The sequence below is a fragment of the Perca flavescens genome, chromosome 8 (assembly GCF_004354835.1).
Source record: "Perca flavescens isolate YP-PL-M2 chromosome 8, PFLA_1.0, whole genome shotgun sequence".
Classification (NCBI taxonomy): domain Eukaryota; kingdom Metazoa; phylum Chordata; class Actinopteri; order Perciformes; family Percidae; genus Perca; species Perca flavescens.
The window spans coordinates 12,565,822-12,581,422 of NC_041338.1; the positions used below are offsets into that span (position 1 = coordinate 12,565,822).

General features: G+C 44.3%; 1 protein-coding gene across 2 annotated transcripts in view; it reads right to left on the minus strand.

Annotated features, from left to right (window-relative positions):
• hipk2 (homeodomain interacting protein kinase 2) overlaps window positions 1-15,601 on the minus strand; it is a 77,739-nt gene that overhangs the window by 7,562 nt on the left and 54,576 nt on the right. For both annotated transcript variants that reach the window (XM_028584883.1, XM_028584882.1), the window contains exons 5-12: window positions 15,400-15,486; window positions 8,971-9,155; window positions 8,650-8,812; window positions 6,105-6,330; window positions 5,285-5,406; window positions 2,131-2,261; window positions 981-1,163; window positions 477-800 (exon numbers count right to left, since the gene is read on the minus strand). In XM_028584883.1, coding sequence (XP_028440684.1) covers window positions 477-800; window positions 981-1,163; window positions 2,131-2,261; window positions 5,285-5,406; window positions 6,105-6,330; window positions 8,650-8,812; window positions 8,971-9,155; window positions 15,400-15,486 — 1,421 coding nt within the window. The remainder of the gene's footprint in view (window positions 1-476; window positions 801-980; window positions 1,164-2,130; window positions 2,262-5,284; window positions 5,407-6,104; window positions 6,331-8,649; window positions 8,813-8,970; window positions 9,156-15,399; window positions 15,487-15,601) is intronic.

The window sequence follows — 15,601 nt, forward strand, 5'->3', positions numbered from 1 at the left end:
TCAGGTAAAGTGTTACCAAATGTTTGTCAAAAACACACTTCTGACTTTTTTTTTCAGTGTATAAATCTCACAATTCTTTTTCTTCGTACTCTGTGATTGGTTACTTTGTATTTCAGTACAGCATGTGACAGCATACAAGAGTTGTCTATGGCAAATATTTCTTTTCTGTTGTCAGGCGACTGTATGATTTCATCAATGGTCGCAAAATACCACTGCCACAGTCATCATGAGACTAGAAACACGGAGAAATGTCATTGAAAATGCCTTATATCATACCCATAATTTGTAACAATATGTAATCACTGAAACATACAAAATAAGATGGCAGAAAGCTGGCTTCTTAGTTGAGCTGGTGAAGGTGAAAAAAATGTCTCTATTCTGCTAAATCAAAGCAGTGACAAGCACTGGTAATCCCAACGATAATCCATCTTCTCAGCCTGTATCAACTGAGCGAAATAGAACCACATTCATCTGACCTGTTGTTTTGTTTGTGGTCATCTTCCTCATCTGTGTCACTGCTGATGGTGATGATGCTGACTGCGGGGCTGGGCGTGTCGGGGATGATGATGGTCTGTCTGGGGACGTGGTGCTGGTGCTGATGGTCGCGGGTGGTGCTGGAAGCCTGCTCTGCTTCGCTGGACCCCCACCCGCCACCCACACAGCCCTGCGGGGGCGGGCAGTTGGTCACTGAGCCGTTCTGTAGCACAGCGCAGCGTGGAGGCGTGTTCTCCTTCACCCGCTTGGAGCGCTGCGGAGACAGCACCGCCTGAGACGACGACACCTCGTAGGCTGACATGTTCCTTATAAAATAAAATAAAAAGATAGAGAAGAGGGTAAGTGTCACATACGGTAGAGGGTAAAATACACAGATGCTGGAGATCAAAATCAAAAGCAGTGAGACCTCATGTTGTGTTTGTGATGGTCTTTAGCTGCCAGTAGGATGATGTACAGTATTATGAGTCATATGAGTGTCAGCGTACCTGGCAGACATCTGGTGCTGTTTGTTCTTTTTGGAAGAGGAGTTGTTATTGGTTGAGGGCTGCCTCATAACGTGTGCCACTCCCACATTAAGCGCCTGGTTGGATGGGAGCGTAACGTGTCCAGCCAACAAGGCTGGCTGCTGCATGATGGGATTATAATGGCTGCCATGAGGATGGGAATTCCTGTAACATAACAGTTTTATGTTACTACAACAATAAGAAACCTGCAAGTGAAGTAGCAAAGAAAAATACATTTATACATCAGGATAATCAAACCCAACATTGGCGAGGAAAAAAAGGAAAGACAGGAGATGTTTTTTTTTTCCCCACAGAAGCCAGCGGGTGGCAGCAGCTAACTTTTCTAAAGAGGACGGAAGGAGGGAGAGGGAACGAGTGAGGGAGAGAGCAAAGAGGGAGGGCAGAGGAGCTGACACCAGCAGCTGCGGAGCGATAGCTCTGCAGAGGAAGTGCGACACTTTCCCAATCGTCTCTCTGAGGACGACAGAGCTGCCGCTGGACAGAAAGGGAGGGAGAGACGGGGAGGCGGGACACAGATGGACAGCTCCGAATGAATCGGTGCATACATGGCCCCAGAAGTCCTCCGCATACACATTATATACCTGCATCCTCCTTATCTCCCTGCAGATTGCCTTCTCCCATCTATCCATCCATTTATCGAGTCATCGCAGTGACAGTGACAGGCTATACTAGACAATATGTCTCTACATGTACATATATCCCATCTCCCTATGGTAAATCTGCTCTCACACTTTAAAAGCACCAGTGTTCACGTGGGGACTGTGATTCATTGACGATAAACGACAAGCTGTCAGGGAGGTACAGGCTCCTCGGTCAATCAGTCTTATGCCATAACATCTTCCTATAGCACATCCTGACCTATAAAAGCCATAAAACCACTGCTGGCCTTTGAAATCAATTTATCTGACCTGACCTACAGGCTTGCCCCTGATTTTATGTGTATAAACTATATTTTTGGCAACGTGCTTTATCTTTCAAGCTTTAAAGTGACACACGTCGACCTATTCGATTTATTTATCACGAGAAGATGGTCGGACACCGTCGGCTACAATATTCAGACATCAGTAAAAGACTGGCTGGGTGCAGTTCAAAGAAAGAAAGCGGTGATCACCTCCAGTTGGCGAGAGGCTGCGTGCTGCTCATGGAGTCGGGGATGACAGTGGCATGCTGGACTGAGGTGTGGGTGAGCTGCTGCCAGGCTGGAGGAAGCAAGATCTGCTGGGTGCCGCTGGGCCAGGCCTGCTGAGGTAGGAGAACACAGAGTGGGGGCATAGACAAAAGAGGGTGGGGAAGAAGGGGAGTGGGGATTGAAAGGAAAGGGACAGTAGATACAGAAAAACAGTCAGTTGCCATGTAACAAAACATACAAACTATGAAATTCATCCATTTGTTTTATGAAGTCTGTCACGGGACTGCAACTTTTTTTTTTATGCGTCTTTTAATTTCAACATTATAAACGCAAGAACAAAGGGAACTCATTGAACGTGGCTGATTAGTTTCAGGGTGTTGTGATAAATGACAACGTATCTTTTCAAAAGTGCGTAACAGCTGGTTTAAACCAGCTACTCGGCATGCAAAATGAACTCCGCCAGCTTTCAGGAGACATCCATCGACAAAAGAGATAAGACCAGGACTTAATAAAGATGTACAGAAGCTTCTTTCTTTGTCTGCATGCATATGAGTGTGTGTGTGTGTGTGTGTGTGTGTGTGTGTGTGTGTGTGTCTGCGTGTTAGTGTGATTATGTGTTTGACTTGAGTCAAATCAACCTATGTTCTAATTAAATTTGTAGGCCTATTCATGCTGCTGTGAAAGAGGCTACTTTGTATTTCTGATGCAGAACAGGAGGACAATCGGGCATAATATGCCCCAAGTTGTGCCAAGATGAGTGTGCGTTCATGCATGCCTGAGCTTGTTTGTGTGTTACCATGTGTGTGTAACCCTAATAGTTTAATGCAGTTCTATTGATTAGCACTTTAATGTCAGGGCTAATGAATTGTTCCTTTAATACCATTTGCACATCTATTTACAGAGCCATCAGTGTGTGCTGCAGCACACACGTTTAAATAAAGGAAAAGAAAGAGAGAGAGAGAAAGAGAGAAAAAGAGAGAGAGAGAGAGAGAGAGAGAGAGAGAGAGAGAGAGACAGAGGCACCATTCAAAATGCAAAGCAGATAATCTGTACACTACGGAAATTTCATTTTTACATTTATCTTTCAACTTTATCTTAACCTTAATCTTTGTAATCACATATTTGCTTTGCACTGTCTGTTTCCATTATATTCTGACAAAATGTAGCTGTTCTGTTCTGAATTGTTTTTGTCTGAGGCAGGTTGCAAAGTCCCAACCAGCCTGCCTGTGGTTGAAGCGTTGCTGGGGGCATCTGCAGGCCAGCAGTGCTGCCATGTCTGTGCACTGATAACTGACATCACTAATGGAACATTCTGGAGCTGGAGATGGTCTTTACATCTCAGACCACATCCAAGACCTTTTATCAACATGCCATTAAGAGACTGTAATACATCCATCCATCTCCTGCTCTCTCCTTCTCCTCCTCCTGCTCGCTCTATCTCCATTCCCGGCACTCTACATGCCTCTCTCACTAGGCGTCTGCGTTGTGTAACCAGCCTGTCTGCCCTGAAATGGTAACCCAGTTAAGAGGCCTTTTCTTTCTTCTCAGAGTACACCATCACTATCAGCGGCCCATCGCCTCCCACCTCGACCTACACTCCCTGGGTGAAAACCCTTTGTCACCTCGGGGCTTTGAAAGCCCCAGCTCTCACTCCCCAATTGTTTCCACATTTTCTGCATTCCTGCTCCAGATAAAGGTCCTGCTGGTTTCCCTGCCTCCCTGCTTAGAGCCTCCTTCACTCTGCCCCCTCTCTGCACACCCAGGGAGCTTGGGGGCTAAACTTGCATGGGTCCAAGGTGGGAAAAGGGTGCATGGGCAATAGAGAGCACAGCGCGAGTGAAGGCGCAGGTGGGGAGAATGCAACCAAGAGGCAAAAAAGGACTCAGCTGAGTCTGTGAGACCTCCCACCGTAAAGTAATAAACACGCACACACACACCACACACCCAGTTATTAGGTGTGCTGGCCTATATAAACCATCTGCTTGTGTTAACTATTGCCTGTCTTTAGTTAACATGCGCAGACAGAGGTGAATACCTGCAGAGCACGGCAGCAATGTGTGATCCACACTTGATATTAACAGGTCATGTAATTTCCATTTTCCTTAACGACACATCGATGTTTTGTTTTATTGTCTCTCTGATAGATCCATCATATCCATGGATGGTGGTGATGTTGTGAATTTTCTGGTCATGCAGAGCCTCACACAAGCTTCCCCTGACCTCCCAGGATCCTCTGAGGCCTGTAATTTGGAGCGCCTGACTTGGAAGCAGCCCTGGAGCTAATCACCATTTGGTATCTGACAGATTAACCCACCATAGAAACACACACACACACACACACACACACACACACACACACACACACACACACACACACACACACACACACACACACACACACACACACACACACACACACACACACAGCTTTGCTGCCTGTCTGCCTACCTACTGCATGATTAACTGGAGATAAGGGAGAGCTTCAAACTCCCTGGATTCACAGGGATATTTAAAGCCTTCATGGAAATTTCCATAGGGAAAAAGGTGGTGTGGTGATGGAAGTGGTCGACAGTGTGTGTGTGTGTGTGTGTGTGTGTGTGTGTGTGTGTGTGTGTGTGTGAAGAGAAAGTGATGTACAGTCACTCTCTGTTACTTCCAACAACTGTACATTAGCAGCTAAAGCTCCCGCTCCACTGTAACAGGCTCCAGTGAAGGCCTACTCTGTGTGAAAGGCTCCTGCCTTTGTGTGCATCAGACCGTGGCAGCCTCCCTCAGCCTCCAGGAGAGGGGGACAGTAGAGAGAGTGAGCGAGGGGGAGAGAATAAGAGGAAGGAGAGGAGAGAGAGAGAGAGAGAGAGAGAGAGAGAGAGAGAGAGAGAGAGAGAGAGAGAGGCAGGGAGCAATGCACAGGAGAGCTTGGCCTGAATGCACTCAGGAAAAAAACAGCTGCCAGCAGGGGCAGGGTCAGGAACATTGAGTGATTTCCAGCCTCCATCGATACATACTATTCTTAGTGAAGGCTTATGAAAAAAAAAAAAAAAAAGGATGGAGTGAGCTTCCTTTGAGTGTGAGCAGTTCCAAGTCTGACAGAGCCAAAAAAACTCTATTAGTTGCTTCTCTGTGATACTCTTCCTACCTGGGTAAGCAGGCCAGGTTGGATCTGCAGAGGCTGGGCACCAGGGGCCTGCGTCACTATGGGAACAGCATTCTCCATCCGCACAGAGTAACTGGTATGCTTGGAAGGAGACGCCTGCAGCCCTGTGCACAAATAAAGCACATGTACAGAGTATGTCAACAAATAAGTAAATAAACACTTTACAAACAGCATCATGCCGTCTGCAAGAGATCAGAGGACATGCAAGAGATCACATAACGTGTTTTTTTTTTAACACTGATTTATGCGCATTCAATAGATGTCAAAACCCTTCCGCTGTGTTCGAACATAGCAACAGTACTTGGGAAAACAAAACAGTAGTCATGGTAATAGTATGCAAACAGTTTCTAATAATGGATTTCTTTAACACCCATTCCATAAAAAGAATAAATAAACAAACCGAATAATGCCTTAGGGATCTTCAGCCCTCCCAGTGCAAAAACAGAGACAAACAAGCCTTACACAAAGATTTTCCATTTTCTTAAAATGATTAATTGCCTCATCAAGTTAACATCGAATCACTGTTTGTATGGAACGACTGACTCTACCTGTGAAAACAAAATGACAAAAAGCCAGCAAAAAGGGGAGGACAGTCTGTGCACACAGAGAAAGACCTAAAAGTGACTCCAACGCTGTATGTATGGCACCAGATAAATGCTGTTTTTTTTTTAGTATAATCCTCATATCGCGGCCAGTTCTAGTGCAGGTGCTCATGGCTGGGATCTGATGTTTTGCACAGACGACCACAAATCCACTTCTATCTATTCACACTAATGCATACTGACTGGTCAGACCTTCTTACCTTGGAAGCCAGGTTGGCAGACGATGAGCGCCTGCTGGAAGGGGTCGGGCCGGGCAGCGCAGAGCTGAGGAGCCCCCGGCTGCAGGGGCATGCTCCTCTGGGCCACAGCTGCCATGGAGGCAGCAGAGGGCTGGTAGAGTGCAGATTGGTAGTTTAGTATGGAGACATCAGGACTTGTAAAGGAAAGGGTGGCATTGTTGGTGGAGGAGGGAACCAGGTTGGTGGCCTAAAGGAATGATGGGACCAAAATAAAAATCATGAGAGTGGAGGTACTGATGGGAATAACAGGGAAATGGAAGTGCTCCTAGGAGGAGGGAGGGTTGAACAGCAGGCATGGTAAAAAAAAACAAAAATAACCCACTAAGATAACAATATTCTAACAAAACAATGCACACATAAAGATGCAAAACAAGCACCGGCTCAAGATAAGATGGATGGCGAGGCATTCATCATTGATGAGAGCCGACAAATTGGACAACTGATTTGAATGTGTCTTTAAAATATGCGGACTGTTGATTTGATTAATTAGAGGGAGGGAAAGAGTGTGAGGAGAGATGCAATCAATGCTACAATTCTTAGAATAAACAATAAGCAAAATGCCAACGGAGCACATTTAGACTAAGATTTTGATCATTTACAGCATTTACCGGCAAACGGACCTTACTTCTTTTGACTATAATAATGTGCTGTTGGTGACAATATACTGAAAATGAGTTTATTATATGTCTCAGTACACAATTTAGACAAACGACACAGCAACATAAACATCTCACTTATTATGCCCGCTTAAATGAGGAGTCTTCAAGTCATAGGGAGATGATATTATAAGATTGTCTAAATTGAAATGTTACAGAATCATAATGAGCCAATATAATGAGCTACAGCAAAACTTGACATTTCATATCACAGCTTCACTATCTACCCTCCAAATCAATATGCCTGACAGGAGTAATATTTCACAGCCAACAGTCAGTCTAGAATTATGTAAGCTTAGGTAACTTCTGCATGTCTTGACCATTAATAAGACATGTGGAATACTACAGACAGCCCGGGAGCATCCTAGATACAAACAAATGCTTTTAAGAGACACCGTTTGCTCAGCTCAAGTATAATTTGCTCCACCAGACACTGTCTAATTTTAGCCCTTTTATTAAGCATACATAAGGGCGGAGGGAAATACAGACACTGCGCTTTCATTTTTCATTTGCTCTCTTTAGCGTGTTCGATGAACAACAGGGGAGGGAACATAATCAATATGGCACTGTGGCATTCATCATAAACAAGCACGGAAGCAGCAAAAATACAAGCCAAAGATTCATTCCAGCCTCGCAAATGATCAAGCTGAATAAATCACTAACTTAAGTCTGTCTATATGCCCTGAGAGCCAGCCGCAGAAAAAGACAAGCTGAGGGAATGTTAATCCATTTAAATCACAGCAAGATGGGGTTTTTGTTGCATGCTACACAGTGTGAGCTGGCTCAATATAGTTGGTGATAAAGAACTGTTTACTAAAGAGAGGGGGGGGGAAGAGAGCAGGAGTTGTAGCTAAGCACAATCTGGAAAACCTTGCAACACGGCGCTCGGTGATTCCGGCATAAGCCAAAAGTCAGCAGTTTCGATTCAAAGCCCGCACGGGAATGAAGCGGTAAAGCACCACAGGCTCAACCCCGGGAAATGGGAGGAAAGAGGAGAAGACAGAAGAGGACAGGAGTGAGAGGAGGGAAAAAGAGAGGAAGCCTGGTAAAGGGATTCTTAAGGCCTGAAAGCCCCAGAATGCAAGGCTAGCAGGAAGTGGGGCTTGTCATGTGTGTAATCAGCACTTTGTGACAATCCCACAGGACCTGGGGCAGAGACAGAAATGCAGGCGGACAGATATACATGCACCAAGGCAGAAAGGCAGGCAAGTAAGCATGGAAACATGCATTCAGATGGGAAGAATGGACAGAAAAAAAATAGAACAAAGAGACAAACAGCCGCTCATGGGCTGCTGAGCTGTTAAACCACTGACAGTTGGGCGTTTAAAAAATGATTAGTTGGTTAAGATAGCATTTGACTGGTATTGTAAGCAAGATGCATTGTTTGTATTGTTGCTTGAGGGTTTCAGCTCGCCGTGATTAATATTCCACATCTATTCTACGCTGCATTTCTTGTAATTTTTCTTTTCAAAGGAAACGTCGTGAACTATAGCTGAAATAGTTGACATACTTGCATCTGACAAACTCTATCAAACAGTGGTTGCCTAGTCTCGCGTTGCCAGATGTCCACAGTGCTAAGATCTGGACGCAGCGACGGTGGCTCTGCAGAAAGTCTTGGGAAGGAACTTGTTTCGGTGGAACATTTGCACCCCGCAAAAGAAAACGCCACGTACAATATTAAATGAAGTTAACTGTTCAGACAATACAGTAACGTTAGCTATTTAAATTAGCTGGATACATGGTTAAAACGTAATTTGCTTTCACCAGTGAACTGCGTGGATTTTGTCCATAGCAAATCCCCACCAATGAGGTCCCAAAACGTCCCAGTTGGACAGTAAATGCCATTTTACCTGGCTGTGCACAGTGTTCAGCTGGTTGTTGAAAGTCATGGTGAGGTTGGTGGAGGTGCTGGGGGCCACGTGGGTGATGAACGGCGTCTTGCTCTGGTTGACTGTGTCGTACATGTTGACACGACGCTTACAGATCTCCATGTTTTGGAAGCACGACTTGACACTGCACGCACGGACAGAAATGGAGGGAGGGAGGGAGGGAGGGAGGGAGAGAGACGGGAGAATGAATGAGTGCCGTATGACATGGGCAGATTGTTCATTTCACTGTTCGAATAACAACAACAACAACAACAGCAACAACAACTGGGCCTGTACACGTACTGTGTGCTGTGCGGGAAATCGAGGAGATGCGACATAGTGACAAAGGGGTGGTTGAGCGTTTCGATAGGGGTGATCCTCTTGTCTGCGTCAATGGTCAGCATCTTGGTTAACAAGTCGATGAACTCCCTCCTGTCGGCCTTCTCTGCCAGCATGTCGCTCCCCTCCAGATCGGACGTCATGTTTACCTGGAAGCCCGAAACAGACACACAAGCATCTTAGCATAATGGCTGATTGAGTACCGAAGGTCTCTAATGTTTCCTGCAGACGACAGAGAACAATCTCCCCCCTGCCCCCAACTTATTCCCATACAGAGGCCTATTAATACTCCCAGGGGCTCATACGTTAGGGTATCAGTGTGAGCGTCACAGAGCCCAGTGATAACCTTGCACCTTGGTGACATTATAAACATTTGCACTGGTATTTATAGCGCCACTTGAAATATCTGCTGGCGCCTTCGCTGAGATTTTTATCTGTTCCTGAGATGTGAAAACAAACAAAAAACATGAACCCAATAAACGCTGCCATTGGCTAGTCGTTTAAAAAAAAAAAAAAAATACTTTCACAAAGGACACCATTTTATGAGAGCCTCTGAGAAAGCTGACATGAGACAACTTATCCTAAATATGTCCTGAGGCAATTCTGGGAACATCGTGTTGCTTCATCTGTATTAAACATTGCGGCTTGAGTTGTGGATAAATACTGGGCAAAGCAGACGATTTTTCCCGATATTTGCTGTAATGAAATGAAAAGCTTCGGATTTGTGAGGAAGGGTACTAATTCTAGAGACTGGGTTAGGGTCGTCATGTAGGGTGAGGAACGAAACAAAAAGGGGACAAGTATGTGATATAGCTAGACTGAGCTTAAACGAATAAGCAGATTGTCAGGCAGTGCGAGCACAGAGACAGGTATGGTGGCAACAGACAGGCAGCCTTGTTTATTGTGACTGCCATGCAGAGGTACCAGGCCTGTTTTTAATAAAGACGCTGCGCTTATCTGTAGGCCTGCTCCAGGGGCTATCAGATGTGCTGCCAGTCAACACTGCAAATCTGATCCAATTCTCTTTCTCTATGCAGGTTATTCAGGCTCTGTAACCATTCCTCTCTGCTTGCCACCTCCACTGGCTGTGATAAAGGAATAATCTGCAGAATGAGGTGAGAAATAATCACATCGTCCTCTGCCAGTGGAAGAGATGACTTTGGGAAATGTACACAGCAGGTGGGCGTTGGCTGAGGGGTGCCACAATAATCAGACTGGATAAGAAGAAGCCCGAAGAGGAAAAAAAGAATCTCCCCATCGTCCATTTAATTAATATAGGATAGGAAAGATATTTCCGTGCTTCGTTTTTATTTCAATAACAACTAAAGGTAACATTTGACATTTTGCTTGAATGAAAATTGAAATGGTCAAAAAACAAACAAAAGATAAAGACGAGGGGCTTCAACTAACATGGTCAGCCTTGCGTGCCTTGAATGTCAACGGCTGTTTATGGAACCACATCTGTGCACTGACATGCCACAGTAAGGGCAGGGATGGCAGATGTCGAGCAGTGAGACAGATCGGGCTACGCCTCAGGAGATGTGGAGCTAGGCATGCAGGATGCTGCTTGCCTGTCTTCTGCACAGCACTACGACGTGTGCAGATCTCCCCATAAACTTTATTCCTTAGTGGGAAGAGTAGGAGAAGAGAGAAAAAGTGCATTCGTAAGTGTATGTAATAAAAGAAAGGTGAAGGCCAATGCTGCTCCTTCTGCCGTGGCTTCCCTTTTATCAACAGAGATATTGAAGGATTGCAGTTCAAAGTGAATCCATTTTTTAGCACGCCTTCCCTCCATCTACATCAGGCCTCAAGCGGGGTCTTGCATTTGCTCTAAGTTGGTCTCTGATTCACTCAAATTAGATATACTTGTAACTAAAGCTTCCCCACATTTCCCACGACTGAGATCATGAGTTCATTATCTCTTCCTGGCACCCAGTCTCTCCGTCTTTCAGGGCCTTCAGCTACATCATCCATTATACACGGGGAGACAAGATGTCCACAATGCTGACTTGTTTGTACGGTCGCGATAGTGAGATGGGGAAAAATAGGCAGTTTTCTTCCACATTAAGCTTGTGCAGCTCTGCTGTATCTCCTTTGTGTTTTTTTTTTTTGCAGTAAGCTGGGTCTGGCTGTAGCAGTGAAAGGAAGATGGGACACAGAGCTTGAAGCGTAGGAGACAGAGATGACCCAGGGGATATCATACCAGTGCAGGTTGGTTTCATTAAACTCTGTGCTGCGTGTGTGTGTGTGTGTGTGTGTGTGTCTGTGTGTGTGTGTGTGTGTGTGCGTGCGCTAACTGTAAACTCAACAAGTCCAGGCAGCGATACTATCTTGTCCCAGCCGACAGCATGTTACTCCAGACAGGCCTGACAACGGCCCTGAGCGCTACTGGACAACCATAATTGTCTCCATCGCTTAAGTCACTGCTTGCACTGCGTAACGACACGGACAGTCTCCAGAAACTGCTGCTGGTTGTGTAACTAGATGACCATATTCCAAAAGAAATAATTCACCTACTACGAGACACTACAGGTGAATAGGGAATTTTTTTTAACTAGCAGATATCACCATGAAACTCTGCCAGTTGATTACTTACATTAAGATGAGAAAAAAATGTATTACAAGTTTTCTGTAATTTAATGTTTAAATATGTAAATTAGGCATTATCTAATGAAAAATGCGCTAATTTGCATATATTTAAAAAAAACAAAATCTGAGTATTGGATAAAGCCACGTTCAAAATTATTTTTTCATTGTGTTCACATATTAGATGGGGAAAAAAATTACAGAGGGATTTATGGATATCTACTTTTGTTATCCTGTAAATCAGAAGATACTGTCAATAGCCTTAAAAAAAACGATTTTCGCCATGTTTTTTGGAATAAAATGTTATATAAATCAGGCTAGGAATAATATATTTACAAATCCCTCTGTAATTGTCTTCATAATATAACTAGGTACAAGACTGGAAAGTTTGGTGTATAAAGGTGCTACTGAAGTGGAGATTTTGTTCTTGGAGTATGAGAGAAAAGTCATTTTGAGAAAACGGGCTTTAAAGATTTTTATAGCAAAATTCCACTAATTTCTAATGAAAGCCATGAATTACAGACACATATCCCTTCAGGTCCGAGTAAGATCCATGTATCTCACTGTTTAACATCCACAACTCATTATTGCTTCATCCATCCCTGATCATAACATCCAAAACAACACATCAACATGGCCTTCAACTGAAGACCATTACATCACAAACTTCAAACTGACAGAACACAACCATTACATAGCCTAGTTCCCCCAAGTTAGTTAACATTCTACATATCCATGCCAGTACCATAAGTAGGGCCCTCCTCCATCTCCTGCTGGTGTCTTTTCACTTTTTTGGCTGTGCTTATACTTTTACGGCTCCACTTTGCACTGGAGGAATGGACACTATTGGCTTTTGAGATCCTAACCATGTCATCATCCTTCATTGCATTAACAGTCTGTGCTCTGAAGCCACAATATCTCCATAACAGCCAGCATGGCAGAGGCACCCTAATTGAATGTAGAAATAGCCTTCATGGCTGCAGTTTTTGAACACTGGGCCCATATAACCAAGTTGAGGCATGCGTTGGCATTCTGAGTGCCTCCATGCTGCACTGGGATGAGCTTCTTATGAATCATTCAAAAGACCAATATTTAGAACATTGGAGAAAGCAATCAAAGTAGACTAAATTGTTATTAAACATATTATTTTCACACTGTCAGAGATACGAAGAAGAGACGGATCCTGACTAAATACAGGCTCAGTGACCACCAACTGGGTCAGACAGAGATGCACTTCCTCCTCCACTGGGAAAAACTATCTTCACTAAGAGATTTATATGGAGTTATATTACTGTCATTAGTCAAGAGCGCATTATTTCAATTTGAGAGCATTTCTCACTGATATTACGTTCAGATTTCTTGCTCTCACACCCAAATAGTCACTGCTCGCACTCAAAACCTTGCTCTCACACTCAAGTATTCACTGCTCGTGCTTGGATTTGCTCTGCTTGTGCTCAAACTTTCTGCTTGGACTCAGATATGTTGTTGTTTGGACAGATTTCCTGCTCTCAGCTTTGAACCTTCTCCTCGCACTCAGGCTGATTCTGCTCGCTTGCAAAGTTTCTGCTCTCGGATTTCTCCTGCGCACTTGGATTTTTTTGTGTTATAACCCTGCCAAAAGTCAACAACCAATAGAATGCCAGCTGTAGTGTTGACCAATGAAATGATCCCTGCCCCGTTGAGGGTGCGTTTGTTTTACTTTAGAACGTCTGTTGAGGGCTGCTGCTCTGTAACCAAGTTTATATATCCCCGCGCCGTTTATAGCTTTATTATAAGTATATGTCAACAATGTGCACAGAGTGGTCGACGCACTTTCACCTGCACCCATCAGGAAACGGGAGAAAGCTTTGAAGAGGGACGTATGAAGTTATGTCCACAGCTACGAGGGTGAGTAATAACATAACTTAAGCACCTAGCTAGCTAGCTAGCATATAACCCTTTTGGCAGGGTTATAACACAAAAAAATCCAAGCGCGCAGGAGAAATCCGAGAGCAGAAACTTTGCAACCGAGCAGAATCAGCCTGAGTGCGAGGAGAAGGTTCAAAGCTGAGAGAAGGAAATCTGTCCAAACAACAACATATCTGAGTCCAAGCAGAAAGTTTGAGCACAAGCAGAGCAAACCCAAGCACGAGCAGTGAATATTTGAGTGTGAGAGCAAGGTTTTGGGAGCGAGCAGTGACTATTTGGGTGTGAGAGCAAGAAATCTGAACGTAATATCAGTGAGAAATGCTCTCAAATTGAAATAATGCGCTCTTGACTAATGACAGTAATATAACTCCATACTGAACTACCGCGGAAATGTCAGAGCGTGTCACGTGACCATTCTAAGCGAATCACGTTGTCAGGAATTGTCATCAGCCAATGAGATTGCGCATTTAGCGCTAAACCCCCCCTTTTACTTTCACGATTGGTTGCTGATGAAAAGGAAATTACCATATTTGGATCCGGCAGCATTGTAGAGGAGAGAGAGAGCTTTTCAACGGTATATAAGATGACAGGGTGCAGACAGATTAGATGATTTAGAACGCCAACTTTTGTTGAATTTAGGAGAAATCTACCGACGCTAACAGACAAAGTATAGTAAAATAAAGACCTAAATGTGTATTTTTGACCTTTTTTCACCACATGTCTGAAAGAAGACATGTTATTGAACACAAATAGCCAAAAATCTCAAAATTGACCAGTGGAAAAAAAAACGATGTTTTTGCCTGCCGTGTCTCGCCTTAACTCGTATCTTTTGGCTGGTGATTATCAAAAGGAAGGATCGAGGTGCATGATGACAAGAGAGTACTGTCACAGATTTGAACGGCCCTGGGGAAAAAAACATTGTAATTTCTTCCGTCACTGCGGCCATATCTGCCAGCAGAACCAGTATTTGGCTAAGTGAGGGTGAAAAAAAAAACAACACTCACTATCATCTCCCTGTCAGGCACGTCTTATCAAAATGTCATGGCTACATGTGAACTTTCCCACCGTGGAGAGATGAATTTACTCATCGAGTCATAGAAGGAAGTGACATTAGATGTAGCCGTGTTCGGTGGCTGTGCTTTTCCATATAAACGTCTGCTATATAAGTTACTTCCTGGGGTTATGGGAGATCTTTCGAAACAAATGGATTCCCACAGGTGACATGCAGGGCAGCCGGGAGAGCCAGCTGAGTCATGAAGACACAATATGGTGTGTGTGTGTGTCCCACAGAGCCGCTCTGAAAAACTGGTGGGGACCTTCTGGAATATGTGTGTGTGTGTGTGTGTGTGTGTGTGTGTGTTGAGAGAGAGGGGAAGAGAGAGTAAAACCTTTTTGTGCCCTTGCCCTCAACATGCATACATGTATGTATTATAGACGTACAAAGTGAAGACATAGCCACAACACTCAATCCAGCTTAAATTAGAAAGAAAACTGTACATCACCAGCCTCACCACATGTTCAGCTCAAATGTCTGTCTGCTACTTATTAGATGGCGGTTGAGCAAAATGAAGAGTAGAGGCAGAGTTGAGGAGGGGTTCCAGTGAACAGCTGCTTCCATTTCACTTTGTAAAATTCTAAATAGAAGCAGCGCTACGCCGCATGTGGAGATCAGGCCTTGGCAGGATAAATATTTTAAAGGATTTCAAATATTTGATGGATAATTCTCGGGATGTGATGAATTAAACTGGGGCCGGGACCTGAGTAGACCCATCAATTGAAGCTTCAAATGCGAGACAGGTGGATGTAATTGAAGCAAAAGACAGAGCAAAGGCAAAATAATATATCTATTGTCCGATTCGTGGGAAAAGAGTTATGCTATGTGTTACTAAAACAGCATACCTGCGCCATATCATCCAAGCAGTTGAAGATGTACTTGCGAGCCTCCTTGGACTTGATCCCTGTTTCACCCTCGTGGTCCTCTGGAGTCTGCGGGAGACAAGAAGCAGATGTTCCTCTCAAATCCCATCACACTTCCCCTCTGGAAACGCACTATTTACATTTGGCTCATTACAGCCTCTTGTTGTTGACGTGCAGCAGGACT